Below are 19,954 nucleotides of genomic sequence, written 5' to 3'. Positions count from 1 at the left end.
TACATTACCCATTTATACAGCTATAATTACTGAGGCAATTCTGGGTTAAATACCTTGCCCAAGGGTACAGCAGCAGTGCCCCAGCAGGGAATCAAACTGGCAGCCTTTTGGTTATGAGTCCTGCTCCTTATCACTATACTACACTGCTGCCCTTTACAATAAAAGGGACAATTTGAGACAGGACAAATTACGCAAAGAAAAGAAAAAAGCAAAGTCCAGATTTGATCTTACCACTATATGTCTTTAGTTTGAGCAATGCCTTTAAGTCTTTAAGTGTTAGATGTTATTTCCTTGCACCAACTCATGAGCTTAGCAATCAGTGAGATAAACGAAAATAAAACAAATGCAACTTAAATTGCAAGTTGCACTGAAGTTAGGCTGAGTCTGGGCTTCTTGCTCATGCACCACCCTCTGGGCCTGCCCTCACCTGCACGATCTCGTTGCTCCACACACTGGTGTCCAGTTTCAAACTCTGCACTTTGGACACCATTGTGCCCAGACCTCTGTGTTGCCCTGCAGACAAAAAGGACCAAATGGAATGACACTGTTCAACAATGGTAACCTTCATCAGTTTCAGGCCCTCAGACACAGATTACAAACGTCTGGCCATCTCAGCCAGGTAAGCCTGAAAAACTGGACCCCTTTTGTTCAGTTTTCCCTTCAGAGGGCCTCACCTGCGCAATTCTTGCAGATGACCACACAGAGGTTGATGGAGGCCCAGTCGGGATTGATGGCCTTGCAGTCGGCGCAGATCTTGTTGGACCTGTTGGACCAGATCTTCTCCGCCACCTCGTAATCGGAGAGCGTCTCCGCAATGGACTCCTGCAGGGCCTCCATCCAGTCCTTCTTTTCTCTCTCCGACTCCGCTGTGAAACTGTGGGAGGGACACAGCTGTATCAGACCCTCAGATTCCTGGTCTGGCATCTGAGGTCACACATTCCAGCGGTGTCCACTGGGCCCTTTGTGTGCTTCCCCACACTGTCCTCCCACGACACAGTCAGTCACATTTAGCCTTGGAGGGGTTTCTCATAAAAAAGCCAGCTGTGAGTACTACCATCTTATCAAACAGATGGATACTAACCGCAATTTATGTACAATTTGACCACACTAGACAAGGAAATAAATGTATATATTCATTGCAACAGTGCAACAGTTGTTCAGACAATTTACCTGAATGTCTTGTAAGGTGTTATAAGGTCAAAGACTTTGCTCTTGTTGTCTCTGATTGTGGAGCCTCTGGCCTCTATCAAAGTGATCCCAATTCCATTCTTAAAACACTGAAATACAGAAATCAGGAATTAGGATGTTGATGTGATCAGCACAATCATTAAATGCAGTGACAAAATTTTAAAACAAAATGTATGTTTACAAATAAGTTAAGTGAATTTTTTTTTTTCAGATTTCAGAAAAAGAGAGATTGGGGGTTTAAAGCTAAGAATATCCTTTGGCTCTTGTCACCCAAGCTTTTACTAGCTTTGAACATTCTGCTGTTGGAGATTTTGTGCTCTAGACTTAAATATAGTGAGAACAGAATGACTGTTTTGTGACTGCGTGATCACCTGCTCGCTTTTGTAGAGCCACACTTGGTCGGTGTAGATGGCAGCGTAGACCTTGGACTTGGTCCCTTTGAGCTCCAGAAAGCCGCTCCTCTGGCAGTGGTTGCCTGGGCCGTAACGCGGCCGACCGAACACCAGCTGCTCCTTGACTCTTTCCTGCAGAGTGCTGCACCATTTGTTCCTCAGGGCTGTTTAAGGAAATGAAAACCTTTTTTTCCTTCTCTGAGCCAGGCAGAAATTCACACGCCCTACTTTCAGCGTGTATCCTGTCCTTCTCCTGCTTCACTGCGGTTTTCACACGAACAGCTCGGCAAGACAGAGTTAAGATGGAGTGTTTCGCGTTTCGCTGAAATCGGGCAAAGCATCAGGTGTCTCAATGTAATGCAGCTGAAATGACACATGACTACGCGATTGCAGGCTCTGAGGTCAGTTTCACGTCTACTTTTCCACTGTCCGTTAGTGTGCAGCTTCTTTGAAATACTGCATGTTTACCTTCGTTATCTGCACGGAAGACAAACGTCCTGTGGCTCGTCACGACCTCAAATTTATTGTCTTTGGCCGTGCGAGCCATCTGTATTGCAGCCAAAGGAATCACGCCTTTTGGGTAAACTTCCTGGTGGAGAAGCCATTTGGGAGAGGGAGGCAGAGAGGGGGAGATGTTAAATTAAGTTTGGTAAACAACAAGCACTGTAAACTATGGGCTATAACCATGTTCTACAAATGAAGATTTTCTAAACAGCAGCATTGTGACTGATGTGTAACAATATTGTGGGCATTCAAACTCTAGACAAAAAGGCAGACAACACAAGCGTAAGTGTAAGTGCTTTTTCGAAATATATTTTGGCCTGGCTTCCAGGCTAAAAAAGTTCTTTCCCTATTTCGGTATAAGATAAAGGTTTCAGTAATCATGATTGACTGGATGGAAAATGGTTAATAGAGGTCTGTGTTGATTCACAATTTACATGTAGTAAAAATGAACTGTCAGATATCCTGAAACGCACAGCAATTTTACAGTACCTTCTCATTGCCGAAATACATCAGATTTTTGCCATCAAACTTCACATAGCGCTTCTGAAACACGTAGTTTCTGCAACAACATATAGGATGTACTGATTGGCATGTGTCAACAACGGTAGGAACAATAACTGGAAAAGGAACTCTGTTAACACAGCAAAACAGTTTTAAACAGAACCATTTCTTATCCTCTCTTCCAATATACAATAAACAAAATTCAGGCACAGAACAGATGTAATCAAATTTATCTCTTTACATAAGAAAAAGCCTCAGTCCACAATTTCAGGGCACAGTACAAATGAGTACCTTTTTAAAATCCAACAACAAATTTCTTTAATAATTAATAATTATTAATACTGAATAATTTTCCTGCCTTTCAAATCTAAAAAATGAGATTTAACACTTTTAAAATTATGAATAAAGGGGAAAATAATATCCTGAATATCCTTTCTGTGGCATTTTTTTCATGTCAAGAAAAACAGCACAACACCAGATTACACTACGCTACATTACATGCATTTAGCAGACGCTCCTATCCAGACCGATTTCCAGCACAATACGACGTTAAGTGTATCCATTGTATTTAAACAAGCAACAGTGTCAGACCAGGCTAACAACAGATAAAAATAAACGAGCAAAGAGGAGGCACAGACACACCGGTTTGGGAGGACAGACACGAAGCACAGACAGTTCCGCAGAGGGGAAGAGATGCAACAGGAGGAGGGCCGCAGGAGCCCGGGTGAGCCGTACCCTTGAGGCGAGAGCTTGTCCAGCCAGCCGCTGATGATGGGCACGGCTCGCTCGGACAGAGAGGTGTAGCTGGCATAGGGGGAGATGGTCTGATCGTCGTCTTGCTCGTGGTACAGCCTGGGGGGCAGGGATAAGCATCGCCCAGAGGCAGGGGCTGGCTCCCCCACTGTGCAGTACCCCTGGGACTCGCAGTGCACTGAACGGGTGAGGCCTGGGGTTCTGGACAGGAGTTGTCGCCTGGGAAAAGAAACCCTGTATGTCCTCCCGAAACTCACTGTGAAACCAGCTAGCTGTCTTACTATATGCTGGGTAATCACAATATACCAATGGTCCCTGTAACCATGTGGTAACCATGCTGGTTTCTCAGCATATCTTGTGTTTTTTGTTTTAGTTGCTTCTTGGGCATGCATACAATGAGACATCTTACTACAATGTGTGGCAACTTTGGACAACCCCTTCTGCTAAATAAATAAACACACAATGCACTTGCACAACTAGTGCAGTGGTTATTATACAGATATCCCATTGGTCAGGTAAAAAAAAATTACTTTAATTTCGAAGATGCACTGTTACCCACATTTAAATATTGGACTGTGTACAAAAAAGACTGCATTACAGTGTGCTACGGCAGGAAATCAACAAGGAAATCTGAGAGTATTTAAGAAATGGCACCGAGCACCGCCCTGAAAGAACACAGTCAATGCTAACACAAAGATCTGTTTGTTACTACCCATGTAGGCCTTGCTGAGTTTAATCACGAGATTCCAGCAGTGCCAGCTGCCCTGGTGGTCAGAAAATCTCCCTTCTCCAGGATGCAATTCTCTTACCCAGCATCCTCTGCTTTTGTGTCTTCATCCTTTTTCAACACCCCAGTTTCTCCTTCACTTTTGGTCCTTGTGGCCTTTGTGTAACCATGAGATAACATGCCTTACTGAAAATATATAATTCTTGAGTCTAACTACAAATCCTGTACACACCATCTGCTAAATACAAGTAGTCTTGGACACATTTTAAACAACAAACAAACATTACACATGTCCAAAATTTTAGTATTCTCATAGTCTCAATCAACATGATTGGAAATGTATCTTTGGAGGGGGTGAAGCATTGTCATCCCTTGTTGATAGCTGGCCCCATAATAAATAGTTACAATGTAAAATCAAATCATTTTGAAAATAAGCACCATCTCATGAGGCTCATGCATTTCCAATCCAAGCAACACATCTTGGTTTTTTAATTGCATTAATTTAGAAGTAGCAGTACAGCACCCTAACCAAGTCATTTTCAGAAACATCTGTCGTAAAACTTAGCTTATATGGTTCTATGTGAGCATTTCCTGCATTTGTTGTCTCCAACAGGAAGATTTCAATTTCCACTCAGGTGTGATATAATCAGAAGATTTTATGGTCAATTGCTGACATGGGGATTCTGATCCACTAAATTAAACAGCAGTGTGCAGTTATTCACAGCATACTCACGCCCTGCTCCCTGCACACAATGGTTGCCTGCTAGTTTATTTTATTCCTGTAGAGGACAAGTAGGCCCAAGTGTAAATCTCACACTTACCTTGGTGTCCTCGTAAGGCTGCTTGCTCTGAAACACAGTCTCGCAGTAAGGGCTAATTGATTCGTCGTGGGCTTCCTGAGGGGCTGGGGTAGAAGAGGGAAGCAGCCCAGATGAAACTCTTAAAAGCAACCTCTCTTAGTCACAGAGCTAAGAATGTTAAGGCTGAGTAGGAGCTGGACCAAAGTCAACAAACCAGGGCAATGTATGAATCAGTATCTATAAAACCACTATGTGAAAAGCTCATAGTGGAAAGGTTTTTTCAAATAAATGCTGGATGTTGCATGAAATTAATCAGACCATGTGAAAAATGGTAAAATGAACAAGTTACCTGGGTCATGTTAAGTCTATTTTTACAGACAGCAGGCTTACCATGTATTCTCTCATGGGGCTCTGAAGAATTGTTACCTAAAGTGCTGTGGAAACACAAAAAAAAAGTTTTTAACGAATTGATGAACCCATGTACAACACAATTCAGTGTCAGAACCTGAGCAAATACACTAAAAAGAATATTCTTAATGTAAGATAATTCACACATTATAAATATTTGTAATATGAAACAAAAATGATTTATTTCAACAAGCATTTTTACTCTAGAATACATCTGAATGAAAAACACTGGAGTCACTAAGCAGTATTGTAAAGTACGTACTGACAAACATTTTTGTCAATTTATTGCACTGTACTATTAACTGCAACAGAAACAATCTGCATTTACTGTGACAAATGCATGCTAGTCTACACGATGGGAAAGTAATTATTCTATAACCCTCAATGACTCAGTGGCCTGGCCTGATATGTGTGTGATCCAGTTACAGATTTACATTTGCATGTACAATCTGTAATGGATTTCTACACAGTTCCCAAACCAGTTTGTCTGGGGACTATGTTTTAGAACATGTCTTTTCCTGCCCAGATAACCCACATGACATATTGGCAATGTATTATTGATACGGTACTCACAGTACTACACAGGAATTGACAAACACTTCAGTAAAATAATCAATATTGAGCCAATGTAGCGAGTGGTTCCCAGCACAAACTTAACACATAGCTTTAAACCATTAATCTCTGTGAAGTCCACAAGCATGCTTTGATCACGTACCATCTGTGAAGATCAGCCATGAACATTCTGATACTGAGAGGTTTGTTTATGTTATGTGAAGAGGCAGCCTTTCATTATCTCTGAAAATGCTGTTTATTTCAGGGAACATTACACATCAAAAAGAAAGAACTTTCCATTTAAGTTTTATTTTGAAGTTTGACTAACACTCAGCACAAACATAAAAAATGTTCTCACATCAGGGAATTATTCTTTATACTTATTAAGCAGTTGAGTTAAATTGTGCACTGAGAAGATGAACATTCCTGTCTTAACTCCTCACCCCTACCTTACTCCTACAGGGCAAGCTCAGAGAAGAATTCGCTTTAATCGTTTCACCATTAATCTGCCTTTTGTTGCAAGATCTGTTGTATGGGCAAAACAAAATCAAACAAGCAAGGTGATTTTGCATTTGGGCAGGTAAAAATGTTTTCATGAAATTCAGACCTTTAACAACACAGAAGTATACTGCAATACTCCCAAGGAGTATGTGGGATCTTCAATTTACTTCAAATACCTAGGATAAGATTTACTTTAATTTGGTGGACCATGACAAACATTTCTGGCTCCAGTATGAAAAGAGTAAATGCACTGCAAAATTCCACAGCAAACATCATTTCAATCTGAACACAGGCTGTGTGGTTTAGACTGAGATTATTTCTGTGGAAACATGACTTTTGTCAGAGAATCCCACGATTTTCTCAGTACCGTTTCCAACTTAAAATGTGGTGCCCAGTTACTCTCATATCCTTTTACTGGAAAGTGACACACCTCATTGAACCATCAGCCACTTATTTACTTCCACATTTACTTAAGATTTATCAATTCACTTATTGCAATGCTTATTTATCAGCGTACTGGGTTTTGTCTTTCTTATTGTACCTCCATTTCCTTTGTAGCACAACAGGTTTGCAAGGCTTTTAATGATTTACCATTTAATTGTATGTGATGCCCAAAAACACACTATGAAAATCAGTTCTCCCTCCCATAAAGGTAACACATTAATTAGCCTATCTTCACATTAGCTCATTGTTTATATGTAATGAGCAACTTCTGAAGGACTTGCTGTTGCGTTTGTAGTCAGCAAGGGAATTTACCATGACTGCTGTGGTCACACCTAATATCATTATCAGAGCAGGAAATGAAAAGCTGAAGTGTAAAGCTGAACACTGCGGCTAGGCAGGGTAATTACAAGCCAAAGTGAGGTATGCCTCCAATAGAGTTTGACAAGATAATCATTTAAGACGGTTTCCACTATTGAGAAATCCTTGATCAACTGTCCAAATTTCAAACAAAACAAATACAGCCAGTATGCAGTAAGCTGGAGAGGTGACATTTTGGGTTTCATCACTCCTTCTCATGTTAGGAGTGTCTGTCAGTCTGCTCAGAAAGTGTCAGCTCTGCTTACCCGTGCTGCCATTCACACCCACAATCTCTGTGCTTTAAACAGGGAGTGAGAAAATGCATGCCTCACTTTCTGCAAATACATTAACTTTCAAGAGTGCTGATTCTTCTGTTTTACTTACAATATTTAGTTCTTTTCCCCAATCTCCATCTTTTAACAAAGTATGAACGTTGAAGGGAAAAAGTAATATAGCTCATTTTTGCCTTCCTGTAGCCTAAATGTTAGAAAAGCTTCATAACAGTGCCAAGAAAATTCACTGAAAAGAAAGACAATGCCTGTTCAATGTGTGTCTCCCTCACAGCAACCTGAACACCCTGCAGTCTTGACAATCCCCTTTGTCTTCTGTTGTCTTGGAAAATGGAGTCTGGACAAAGGCAGGAAGTTTCACATTCTGGCCCTTTGCAATCAACAAGGTAGAACTGAGGACTCCAGCCGAACTCTGTTGTTGATATCTGTTCAACAATCACACACTGGTTTATCTGCATTTTAAGTTATGATGGGAATGTCAATAACTTTCAGTTGTGCGTGTGCGCGTGCAAGTATGAGTTCATGCATGTGAAATGATGTTAGTTGTACACAAAACGACAGAGGGAAGAAAGTGGAATTGTGGAAGTCGCTGACCTGTTTCTCTCAGCGGATGTGTTCTTGAGCTCTTGCCGAGGTGGAGGTAAGGGGACAGGACGATTCCTTTGATTCTCTCCACCTATGCCCTCAGCGCTGGGTGAAGTTCCCCAGTAGATGTCATTAGAGACCATTTCCATTTTGCATGGAGGAGAACTGTGAAAGGAGGACCGCAAAGGATCCCCATGACTACCAGGTGAACTGGGGGAGGAAGAGAGAGGAGGGGTGATGGACTGGTCCTGATCATCCTTACTAGGTGACTGGGGAACTCTGAATGTAGCTGGGGGCACCCCCCTATGGAGCCTAGGGGGAACTGGGGGTAGAGGTCCACCAGACTCTGATGGTGATATACAGTTACTCAGCCTCCTCTCACAGGAGCCTTGTCTTTGGTCAAGACCAGGATCCTCCAAGCTTGAAAAAGACTCTCCAGAGCCAATGCCCTCCAAAACCGTGAAGCATAGGGATTCCTGAGACAGTCCTTTGGAAAGCTGGGGTTCTGGCATCACACAGGAAAGAGGAGACTCCTTTTTGGGTTTGTGGAATACAGTCCTTGGTTTGGGCACTGGCTTCACCATGATGTCATTCTGGTCTAAACTGGAATTCGTTAGCACAGATGGAATGTTTGGGACTGAGTTGTTCCGAAGGTGCGCCAGTGACATGGAGACCTCTTCCCGGGGACAGGAGGGCACAGACCCTTCTGGCAACACTACCTGAATGGCCGACTCAGACTGGCAGCGACCAAGCGAGGACTCCTGGCTTTGCTGCCGGATCTGGTCTGCTAGCTTCAAGATGCGTTTCCTGTGGCCTGTGGCAGTTATTCCCAGCTGGTTGAGAGCCTCATTGTCAAGGTGGAAGAAATCTTTGGCCCGGTGGAAGCCCGAGTGTTTGAAGACGTCCAGGTACTTATCCAGGTGAATGGAGGCCAGCAGGTTCTCCACATCCATGTTCCCATCCAGCGTCGCCATTATGAAAAGAGACTTTGGATCCCACCGGCGTAGAAATTCAACGCCCAGTGCTGGCCAGGGGTAGAAAGGGACACCACCCCTTCATCTGAAATTACAAAAGAAATACAAAAATGATGATGACATCAGTACACCCCAAACAAGGCTGTTGAAAGTCATACTTTGAAATTTCTGCAATCTACACAAATTGTGTATCTGGTTGTGTAACATAGGCTTATTGATTCCAAGATGATATTAAATGAGTGTGGAGAGAGAAATACAGCCCTTCTGGTATTTCAATGAAGCATGAACTTTTTTTTTTTTTATGGTTTCAATGACATCACCGTGACCTTTCCAGAAGAAGGGGTCGTGGCATTCCTACTGCCTCATTAAGTCACAGATTTGGCACAAAGTCTGAGGTCATTCAGCAGACAAAGCCACCTTATTGTTCCTCATAAATGGACTGTAAGCTTCTGAAGAAAGAATAAGGGAACAGATCTCTTAAGATGCATATGGGGAGGCAAGACATGCAAACCCACTGACTGTGATTACTTGACTGTGGACATCAGTACGACTAATGTGCACAAGTTATGAATTTAACAGACAGCATATTATCAAATAAGATGAAAAAATCTCACTGCTTAGAATTAAAATAAGATTACCAAGAGACTTGAGATTATGCTTCTAAATCATTTCAATATATGATTACAGATTGAAAGAGAAAGGCTTGCTTAACTCAATTTCTAAACAATAAAAATGTTATCATGCACAAACTGTACATTAATAAATGGAGACTCATAACACATTTTTCTATATTAATCTAAAGGATTAATGCTAAACTGTACATAAGTATTTGATAAATATCATGAACCATACAAAAGTTCTGCTTTAATACTGGAGACACTTACATAACTGATATTAGGAAGTGGCCTGTTTCATAGGAATTACATAATTTCTAAGTAATGCAAATCTCAACATCTACATTCAGCAAGTTTGCAAGCAAGTTGCTCCAAGGCCTTGTCTAAAGGCTGATAATGATCATGTCCAGACTTGTTATCACTACAGTGCTGCACCCATTGAATAGGTCTTTGAATATTCTGTCAAATTATATCTTATTTTAAAAATCTAAATAAATAGATGTGCTTGAAAAATACAAAATATTTGACAAAAAGCCAAAAAACTTTATTTCTTGTAAAATGTACACAAATTATGTATGTTGGCATTTTTTTAAATTTCTGTAAAGCCTTTTTGGACCATTTTGGTATTTAAATTATTTGAAAAGTTTAAACATTTACACCCTATGTCACAACCTCATTGTTCACTAAGGTCCCTCCCTTTCAACTGATGCATGGTCAGCTTTCTGATCTGAATGATCCAAAAACACACAAGCAAGACCACATCAGAATTGCTGAAAAACAACTAATTTAAAGTTTTGGAATGGCCTAGTCAAAGACAAGATGTAAAGCGAATTGAGATGTTGTGTGGGCGAGACCTGAAACTAGCAGCTCATGCTCAATATCCACAAATGTCACATTTAAAATGGTTCTACCTGGAAGAGTGGGCCAAAATTGCTCCACAGTGCTGTGAGAGACTGGTCAACAACAACGGGAAGCGTTTGGTTCCTGTCATTACAGCTACAGGGGGACATTTGCTGAATGTGAGGGGACAATTTCTTTTTCCACACAGGGGCCTTAGGTGTTGCATAACTTGTTATTTTACTGCTTCTTAGTATGCATCTGTATGACCAAGTTTTAATGTCTGCACTGGGTGGATCAAAGTTTTATTTGATACATAAGACTGACAGTAACGTAAAGCACAACGACTGCAAGAATAATTCTTGATTTTTTTTAAGAATACCAGAGTTAAAAAAAAAACATAAGTATATAAATCTAAAACATAAACACCAAAGAACTAAGATCAATAATATTCTTATTTCTTTTTGCCTATTTTCATCCAGCCAATTCTCAATGATCAGCCAGGAAATATCCAGCACTGGGAACTGTTCTCGCTGCTGCTGCACAGCAGTGAGGCAGGCTTCCACCGAGGCCAGTGGCATTGTTGTCAGAGTCCCCTCCTTCTGAGACACACCACGAGGGAGTGGGAAGGCAGGCTGATGAAAAGGGATGTGAGTAATATCCTACTCTTCCCCTGTCAGCGCGCTGGCAGGTAACCTTTGGCTCCTGTACCCTGGCGGACCGGATTATGTGTTGAGCAGCACCACAGGAAGCGCATGAGCCGCGCTGATAAAAGAAGCCTGCCGGGGGAGCGAAGGGGCGAGGGATACAGAGGCCGCACTTCATTCCAGGGCCTCGGATCACATCACCAGTGAGCACAGACAGCAGCGCCCATTGCCAGAGTCCCCACAAAACAGTGCCGGTAGACCTGCTTCAAAGTCACTGCTGTGCACCCGTGGCACTCAAGTTTTTTTTTTTGAGGCATTCTTGGACAGAAATTCGAACGTCATTGATGAATCAGCATGTTAATGCAAAATGCAATTAACATTTTCCGAACCGTTGAACTGAAAAACATCTTGTGTCATTGTGCAAGGATTTTTTTTTTTTTTAAGTATCCTCCACTGTGCCTGGATTCCTGTGCTAACCAGGCTCAACTATAACCCCTTTGTTGCATTCTCTTTAAGGGCTTAATAATATTAAAGACATGGTTCACTAATTTATGTGATGCTCTAAACATTTTTGTCTTCTGAGGTTTGTTATAAAATGTTCTGCATGACTAAAGTAGGACGAGAGTCTCTTTGCTCTGCATCCACTAGTGGACCCATTTTCAACACAACGTTTTCACAACTGACAATAAAAATAGTTTCAATTAAGACTGCCTGCAGTCACAAACTAGCATATATTATGGCACCAATGCACTGATCTAATCAATCTGTATGTTTTCAGTTTTCAATAAAGCCTTTCCACAGACCCGCATCAATATCCAGTGGTACTGCTGACATATCAGAAATAAGGGACATAAATATAGCAATGGGATCACAGAACATATATAACAGAAACACTTCCTGGGGTTTTAAAAGGTTTTCTTTATTAGGAAATAAAACACAGGGTAACTCAGTTGGTCAACTGTCTATTTGCTCGTCTGAATACTGTCTTGTAATATCCAACTATAACCCTGGGGTTCATTACTTATTAACTACTTAACATTTTCCCAGAGAACTTCAAGTAAATTTCAATCTATTGTCAGATCTAACATGTCAAAGTTTAACTGTAAGGTAAACTACTCACCGTTTTTCAGAAAAAGAGCCATAGGTGTGCCCTTACATTTCAACACAAACCAGAGAAGGGAGCGGAGGTACTTTAATGGCTCTTTGTCCAGACATCAGCGCAAGGCTCAAACCACAACTTCTGCAACAGCTTCAGACAGAACGTCAGAGCCAGTGAAGAGATGGTGTCAGAGTTTATTTTGAGGCACAAAAGAAAAATAGACAGCTCGGCCAAAACAGTGCCTCTGGCTGGTAGTCTGGCTTTCCCATTCCACACACATGCAGCTACCAGCTCATGAGTGTGGGGGAAGGATAAGGGAAAGCTGGAGACACGCTGGGGTTAATGGACATTCTCAGACATGGTGTCTTTGACATGGCTTATTGGGATGGCAATGGAATGAGTGACAGACCCACGGTGGAGCTGCTGCAACCTGTGCTAACATGCGGCAGGGTCTCAGCTTTTCTCAGTTATTGATTACTTTTAAATGAGCACTAAGTTGACTGTCTTTACCACTCATATCACTAAAGTAAGTCTTATGCCAAGGGCACACGTGCTAGGAAAGGTAGAAATTAAGATTCTGACAACTGTTTTAAATGTTGAAAATCAGACCCAAATGATGATGACTTAAATATGCTTCTGCAGGTATATGAAGTGCTTGTATATGCTAGTATGTTGTCTGTTTTATAGGTGTTGCTTTTGGTGTCTGAAACAGAGGAGATGTAAAACCAAAACCACCCATTATATGTTTGTATTATACAGAGGTCGAAAAATTAGGTTTATTTATGATTTAAGTTTAATTTGATTTGTGTTTACAAACAAAATGCAACCTCCTCCAAAAAGTGTGGTTGAAGCACCAGTTTTCAAGAGTCATGTTTGGTTACAAACAAAGTGCCTTTGCTTCCTCCCCTCTTCCCCACCCACGTTTTCCAAGTCAACAGGATTTATCATGGAGGCCGATCTGAGCTTCCCATGGATTGGTGCAGCTCTGGTTCAGGTCCCCGTCAGAGCGGCCTGAAACTCAGGATACAGCTGTCTCTCAAACGCTGCTGCAAACACAGGGTCCACGCCCTCCTCTCCTGCCTGCTCCAACAGGAAGGGAGATAACCGTCTGATGTTCGAGCAGATTAGAGATAAACATGCCCCCCTGTCCTCTGGGGAGAGAGGAAAACTCAATTTTCAGACGGTTTCAGTTTGTTAAAAAATCGAAAGTGTAACATGGTGGGGCGCAGCTCAGGTAGAAAAGAAACGGTGGTCTCAAAATGAATCACTGCATGTGAGAATTTGGATTTTCAGATGCGCTGTGGGAGTATGTTCCGGTTGGTTTGTGTGTGTCTGTGTGTGTGTGTGTGTGTGTGTGTGTGTGTGTGTGGGTTTAGCATGGCAACAGACAGGGAGGGAGGGCTGGATGGAAGCGTAAGCCTATGGGAATGGACAAAGGCTACAGTGGACCAGAGGGTCATCTTGCGGTCACAATATCTCTGAGACACAGCCTTAGACCCTGCTCTGGGTTCAGCCATCATCTTTACTAAAATCTGCAAATGATTAAGGGATTCCCAGCTGCAATAATGTTCCATTTCCTTGAGAAATTGTGGGCACAAAAGAAAGCACAAGGGACTTTATAACATCTTTAGAAAATATACGACAAAAACATCAATTATAACTGCAATTTGTTTTTTAGAGCATCTGTTTAGTTTTAAAAAGCACTTGTATTGACCACTCATGTACAGTAGTGAACTACATCTGTATGTTTCTAATCATCACTCAGCTTGCATCTAGTTACCAACTGATGTAGCACCCAGTTTGGTTGTAGCATAAGAGGATGCGATGAAATGTGGTTTACAATCACAAACCCCTGTAAAATTGTATGCTGTCTACATTTTACAATTTCCTTTTTGTCAGTTGTCCCAAGCAGAAAATCGTCTATTGCAGGACTTTTTGAAAAGATAAACATGTCAACACTCTCCTGTAATTTACGTAACATAGCAGCTTCTCATTTTACAGGCTCAAAGTGACACAGTTTCCACCAATTGTTCACAGGCCCATTTCCTTCCTTCTGCTTTCTGTGCTACTGGCATGTAACACTTTTTTCCTGTATAGAAGGTGACAACTTCAGACAGACAGTTTAAAAATACAGTCTTTATTAGACAGGAGACAGCACAGTGCACACACACTAATTAATAAAAGCTATGACACCAATGCAACACTCTTTACAATTTGGAGGCACTGTGCCATAAAGTGCATTGGATGCATGTGAAAATCTGTTGGGTCATTTCGACTAGTAATCGGTTATGTTAAATTTTCAAGAAAAAAAAAAAAAAACATTGCACAATATGATTCACAGGACCTGGAGGTAGGATTTAGCTATGGGACAACCAACTATAGAGAGTTCCTAGCTTAAGGTTGGTAGTTTTTTAATGTCCCCATGCAAGTGTTTCCACTGACTTACTGAGAACAAGGTCTGAGTGCAGTGAGGCTGCTTTTACATTTACATTTACATTTATTTATTTAGCAGACGCTTTTATCCAAAGCGACTTACAAAAGTGCATACAGTAGGTACAGCGACAGTACGGGGACAGGATGTGTACAGTTCCACAATGAGACAGTTCTCAGCTGAGAGCAAGGTCTGTTTGAGGACGCAGTACTATCAGATTTGTACAATTACAGCCTAAAGGGCAACTAGTACGATACACTTTCGAACGGCGAACTTCAACAACTTCAAACGGCACAATGAGCGTCAGGGTAAAGGCGGCATGGAGATTTGAAGTCCACACTTGTATGAGGATAAGTGCATTAAAGCTGAGACACCGAACTACCACAAAACTGCCTGCGACTACTGATGTCCTCACAACAGAGTTCACATGCAGACACCAACCCCTCCACGTCCCACCCTGACGCATATCTGTGCCGCCCATATGATCTGCGAAAAGATGCCTCGCCCCATAAACAAATGCTCGTTATATCAACTCACACAATGACTGAAGCTGCATTAAAGCACTGACTGGCTTTTTAAAATTAATGCAATTTAGAATCAGGGAACGGGGGAGGCATTTGCTACGCTCAATCAACAACCACAGTTTACAATATCCTATTGTTCTTTGGCTATTATAGATCTCATTTCAGTAAATGGCTTTTGCTAACGGCCTATAAAAGTCTGTGCAAAAATGTCACTGGTTTACCTCCACAACAGCTTATGAATAAATATTCATACCAGAGGCTAACGGTCTTTATTCGTTTTTAATTGCATGGGTACTTGTGCATGTAAACAACTACTGACAAGGCACCATGGGTCTGACCACTAATCCAAACCATGGCAACCCACACACTATTCCAGAGTGCCAGCATGTAATTTGAAGGTTAGGGCACTGCAAGTGTTTGTAAAAAGAACAGATTCCAAAATGTGCCGAGCAGCTCCAGTTGTGCTGTATACAAAACAGTGGTGTAGAGCAAATGCATCTCTTCACACATACACGGTTAAGAATTCAGTTCCATGAAACAGCAGGTATTATGAGAGGGGAATGATCAGAACTTAGAGATCCATTAGGCTAAATGTTAATAATGCCAATGTGCAGCCTCCTAAAAAACACCACTGTCAGTGTCAGTTTTTCCAAACAATATTTCATTATCCATACAATATCCCCATCAGTACAAATAAAACAGCACATCAAAACTCAGCCACTTCAAACCAACGTCACCAAGGGACAGGGACATTTTTAACCATCTTCCAGAGCCATCTTAAAACTCAAATGTCGCCTGATCCTCCATGTCAAACAATTAGTGGAAGCCGAGGGTAGAAAGCAATTTGCCGTGCGGAGGAATCGAGGAGGGCCTTTGGGATGGAGGGTGCCGGGGTGTATAAAAATAACAGTGGGGCACTATTGTGCAGCACAATATGTCATTGTTCGAGGCTGGCTGAGGCCGCGCTGCCTTGATGACTGAACGCACTTGTGTGCTAATAAGCTGGCCCCTTGCTTGGTCACATTTTCAGCACTCAGATCGGCAAACAGGACTGAGGCGCTCTGTTTCATTCAAACAGGAGCCAACACTTTTTCCAGGCCTCTTCTTTTGCCCCTTTGGAGAGGCATAACAGCACTTTTTTACTCGCCAAGGCCTGGGCCTCTTCAGTTTGCCCGTCAAGGGCGACTGAGATGCTTGCTCTTTTTTACTGCTTTGACAGGTGTTCGGTCGGCACAGTGCAGCACAAAAGAAAAGTCCGAAAGCACTGCCATCCTCACCTTTCTTTGCAGTGGAAGGGGACTGTTTCCTGGGACCAAGTGTGACTGACATGACTGATTAGGTTTCCCACCTCAGAGAGGAACAGATCTGTTCACAAGCGGTGAGCCTCAGTAATGGCAATGCCTCAATAATAAAGACCCTCCTGACTTTATTGCTGTTCGAGTAAACATGACTTTCTGTGACCTGGGTCAAAATCTTCAAAGACGACACTACCTTCGCACATTAATCAGTCGATAAGGTCTCTCTACAGTGAAACTCAGCTCTGAGGTCATTTGAGCCTGTAGGTATTCCGCTTAGCTATGTGAACATGGTCTGAAATAGGAACACATGCAGTATGCCTGTGTCAGTTGAGGAGTGGAGCATAGTGGAGGGTGTGCCTGTGATCTGCCTCCATCCCTGCCTGTGTGTGTGTGTGTGTGTGTCTGTGTGCGGGCCACACAGGTATGTCACATTTCATGGCAAATAAATGTGTAAGGGAATGGTGAAATAATGGTGAAATAAATACTGTCCTCATAATGAGCTATTTTCCCTAAAGCCCAAATTGGGCTTTAGGGAAAAAAAATCCTAGTTCTTCTAACTGAACTCTAGAATCGAAATTGCTCTGGATGAAAGCTTCACTTCACAAGCTCCACTCTTCACTCTCTCCCCAAAGGACACACACAAAGAGCTACAGCTATTCCCTGTGCACTGTAGCGAGTGGTGACTTCCTGAATTAGTCTCTCTGCTTGCAGACAAAAAACTGGGTTATTAAAAGCATTTATGCCACGTGACCAATCCCAAAAACAGGCACTCCTAAGGAAAAAGAACAACTGGTGCACTGGTTGTGGCCCAGACATTGGGATCGGTCCTGCACTCCAGATGGAGAGATCTGATTATAAAAAGATTGCGAGACAATACATTTCACTCAGAGCACAGCAGCTGTGATCTTACAAAATAAGTGACGTACGAAACACACAGATAACATAGGTGTTATGGTACACTCTGTACACAGTAAAACACAGAAAATAGATACCTCTGATAGCATCAGATGACAGCAAATGGCCAAGGACTCTATTTTGGATAATGGCTTTGAGAAATTTCCAATCTTCAGCCTCCCATGACAGAGAGAGTTCATTCTGCATCATGAGCTAGTGGCTGAAGACACGTGATGCATGGGCTCTTCCCATTGATGTCAGCTGCAAGACCTTTACATGAGGGTGTTACCCTTGGAACTCTGCGTCCAATCACACACCATAATGACCATAAGTTCCAGCATGGTAATTGAAAAATTCTCTTAATGTCTCTCCACCCATGTCTTTTTAACTCGTGCCATTGCATATGATGTAAATGAATAACGTGTTGACTGTATGTGTAGAAAATTAAGTGCTGTGTAAGTCATGGCACAAGTTGGCCTACTACTCAGGCAGCTAAGAAAAAATTCATGTGTTTATTGTATGCTTGGAAAATTAAATGTGCTATGTAATGTAAAGAACAAGTTACTACCGACGCATCTAAAAATAAAAAATAAAAAACAATGTGTAGATAGCTGCAAAACACATTCACGAGTAAGACCAATGAACTGAAATGAAACCAAGCTTACGTCTACTATATGCTTGTGATGGAATCTTCATTAAAACAGTGTAACATGTATGTGTGAGTAACAGTTTTAAAAAAAGGTTTCCAACCAACAACTGCTAAAATGATACCACAACATTAATGGGGCGGTCCCTAGATTAGGCAACTAACTGAAAGTGTTTCACTGTGTGTATGCTAAACATTGTAAAAATGTTCACTTGCCCTTTTTCCTGAGTGTAGTAACTAGCTTTCTCACACTAGCCCTTAGGTCTCTTGGCACCTTCTTAAATGAGAGGAGACTTTGTCTGTATCAATCAATAAAAGGTGGACAACCATCATGTGTCATCGACTCCCTTGAAAACATCCTTTGCTGTCTTTGTTCCCACTAGAGCATCAATATCAGTAAATACCGTCCTCCTCCTGGAGATCTGTGTTCTGAAAACAACAGTTCAGGGAAACCAAAAGCCTACATCAGTAAGTCAACAGCTAAAGATGGCCTAGATGGTTTAAAACAGTGGCCATTGGACAGATGAAGATTGACCATGAACACTGTGGGTGAACATTCTGTGACCGCTATAGCTGGATCATTCAGGGGAAACCGCAAGTTAAGGCCTGCTTCATGCTTCTCCCAAGGAATTATGTCCACGCTTGCCAGACATTTTACACACAGATAAGCATATGACAGTTATTTTATGACAACAAAATACAACACACCTACTTCCACTTGACTTGTCTGGTATGTAGTGTTAGCCAACATACAGCTGACTTGTATCAGTTTTAAGTGCAAAAACAACTCAGCACAGGTACAGTTGACCAAGTGTTAAAACAGATTAGAGGAGACACCCATTGTGGTGTCTTGCCATATAATTGCGCAAGAACAAAAGCCTTTCTGTTTCCCATAGGAAAAAACGCAATAGGTAAGATCACTTCATCCATGCACAAATAATGGTGGGAACCATGAGAGATCATGCCAGAGAAAGCCAAGTGCATGCAATATGAATGTCTTTTTTGTTAACATCCATAGGTGACATTTGCATACATCAAGAGTCAACATACTAGAAATAAAATGTTTTGACAGATTTGCTTTCGATACAGATACCGCTATGTGAAAGCACCCATTGCAGCATACAGACCCAATGCTAAGTCTAGACTTCAGGTTAGCACATTGATGAAAATAAATTTAATTATCAGCCCACAGTAAACTGATGCTGAGCTTCGATTCATTAAATCATTCATTGGCTTAAGTGGATTTTTTAATGTGCCAAACATTCCATGCCAGACAAAAGTAGAAATCTCAATATTTACAACCGGGTTATATTTCTAATAAAAGTAACTGTGTCAAAATTCTATTAAAATATGTTCTGCTGTAAACTGTAACATTGAGAAGTATTTCAACTGACAAATTCCCCACTGGCTATTTTAAACTTGTTACATCTCCTGCAGTGGGAGACAAATAACTTGCAAATTGCTTATAGTGTGTTCCTAATTCAATTAACTCTCTGTGCACTGCCCTATAACTGTCATTATCCAAAACCCACTTTGGGAAAGTAGTGCTGAAAATGGTATAAAAGCAAAATAAAAATGTTGAGAGTAAAGTTGAAAGCAAACAAACCACTAACTGGGGGGGTTTAGAGTTGAAAGTAGCCTAATACAACAATCCATGTAATGCTATCAAAAAAAAAAAAAAAAAAATCAAAGCTGTTGCACTGCTATCTTTGAGGCCTATTATGAACTCCACAGATCTACGCATAGAAAACACATTCTAAATTTTACACAATCAACCTTTTTGCGTATTTAATCTATTGCAATGTAAAGAAAAATGCAAGTGCAGGTAATATTTGCACAACTTCCTCAATGGACACCCTTGACTAACGGTTTCAAAATACACAACTGTACTTAGCAGTACCAGCTGTGCTAGCTGGTGTCCAATTTATTCTGTTTCTGCATACCGCTCCATTTATTACCTACACTATAGGTCAATTACTCGCAATACT

General features: G+C 41.5%; 1 protein-coding gene across 1 annotated transcript in view; it reads right to left on the bottom strand.

Moving 5' to 3' along the window:
• Positions 1 to 19,954, bottom strand: part of arap3 (ArfGAP with RhoGAP domain, ankyrin repeat and PH domain 3) — a 34,481-nt gene that overhangs the window by 13,705 nt on the left and 822 nt on the right. The window contains exons 2-12 of the mRNA XM_036548049.1: positions 8,012 to 9,061; positions 5,256 to 5,299; positions 4,887 to 4,969; positions 4,148 to 4,221; positions 3,321 to 3,557; positions 2,574 to 2,643; positions 2,049 to 2,169; positions 1,560 to 1,744; positions 1,171 to 1,277; positions 675 to 874; positions 428 to 513 (exon numbers count right to left, since the gene is read on the bottom strand). Coding sequence (XP_036403942.1) covers positions 428 to 513; positions 675 to 874; positions 1,171 to 1,277; positions 1,560 to 1,744; positions 2,049 to 2,169; positions 2,574 to 2,643; positions 3,321 to 3,557; positions 4,148 to 4,221; positions 4,887 to 4,969; positions 5,256 to 5,299; positions 8,012 to 8,976 — 2,172 coding nt within the window. The 5' untranslated portion in view covers positions 8,977 to 9,061. The remainder of the gene's footprint in view (positions 1 to 427; positions 514 to 674; positions 875 to 1,170; positions 1,278 to 1,559; positions 1,745 to 2,048; positions 2,170 to 2,573; positions 2,644 to 3,320; positions 3,558 to 4,147; positions 4,222 to 4,886; positions 4,970 to 5,255; positions 5,300 to 8,011; positions 9,062 to 19,954) is intronic.

Source organism: Megalops cyprinoides, chromosome 16 (genome assembly GCF_013368585.1).
Source record: "Megalops cyprinoides isolate fMegCyp1 chromosome 16, fMegCyp1.pri, whole genome shotgun sequence".
Classification (NCBI taxonomy): Eukaryota; Metazoa; Chordata; class Actinopteri; order Elopiformes; family Megalopidae; genus Megalops; species Megalops cyprinoides.
The sequence above is the reverse complement of the archived record's forward strand: the minus strand, read 5'-3'. Positions and strand labels throughout refer to the sequence as shown.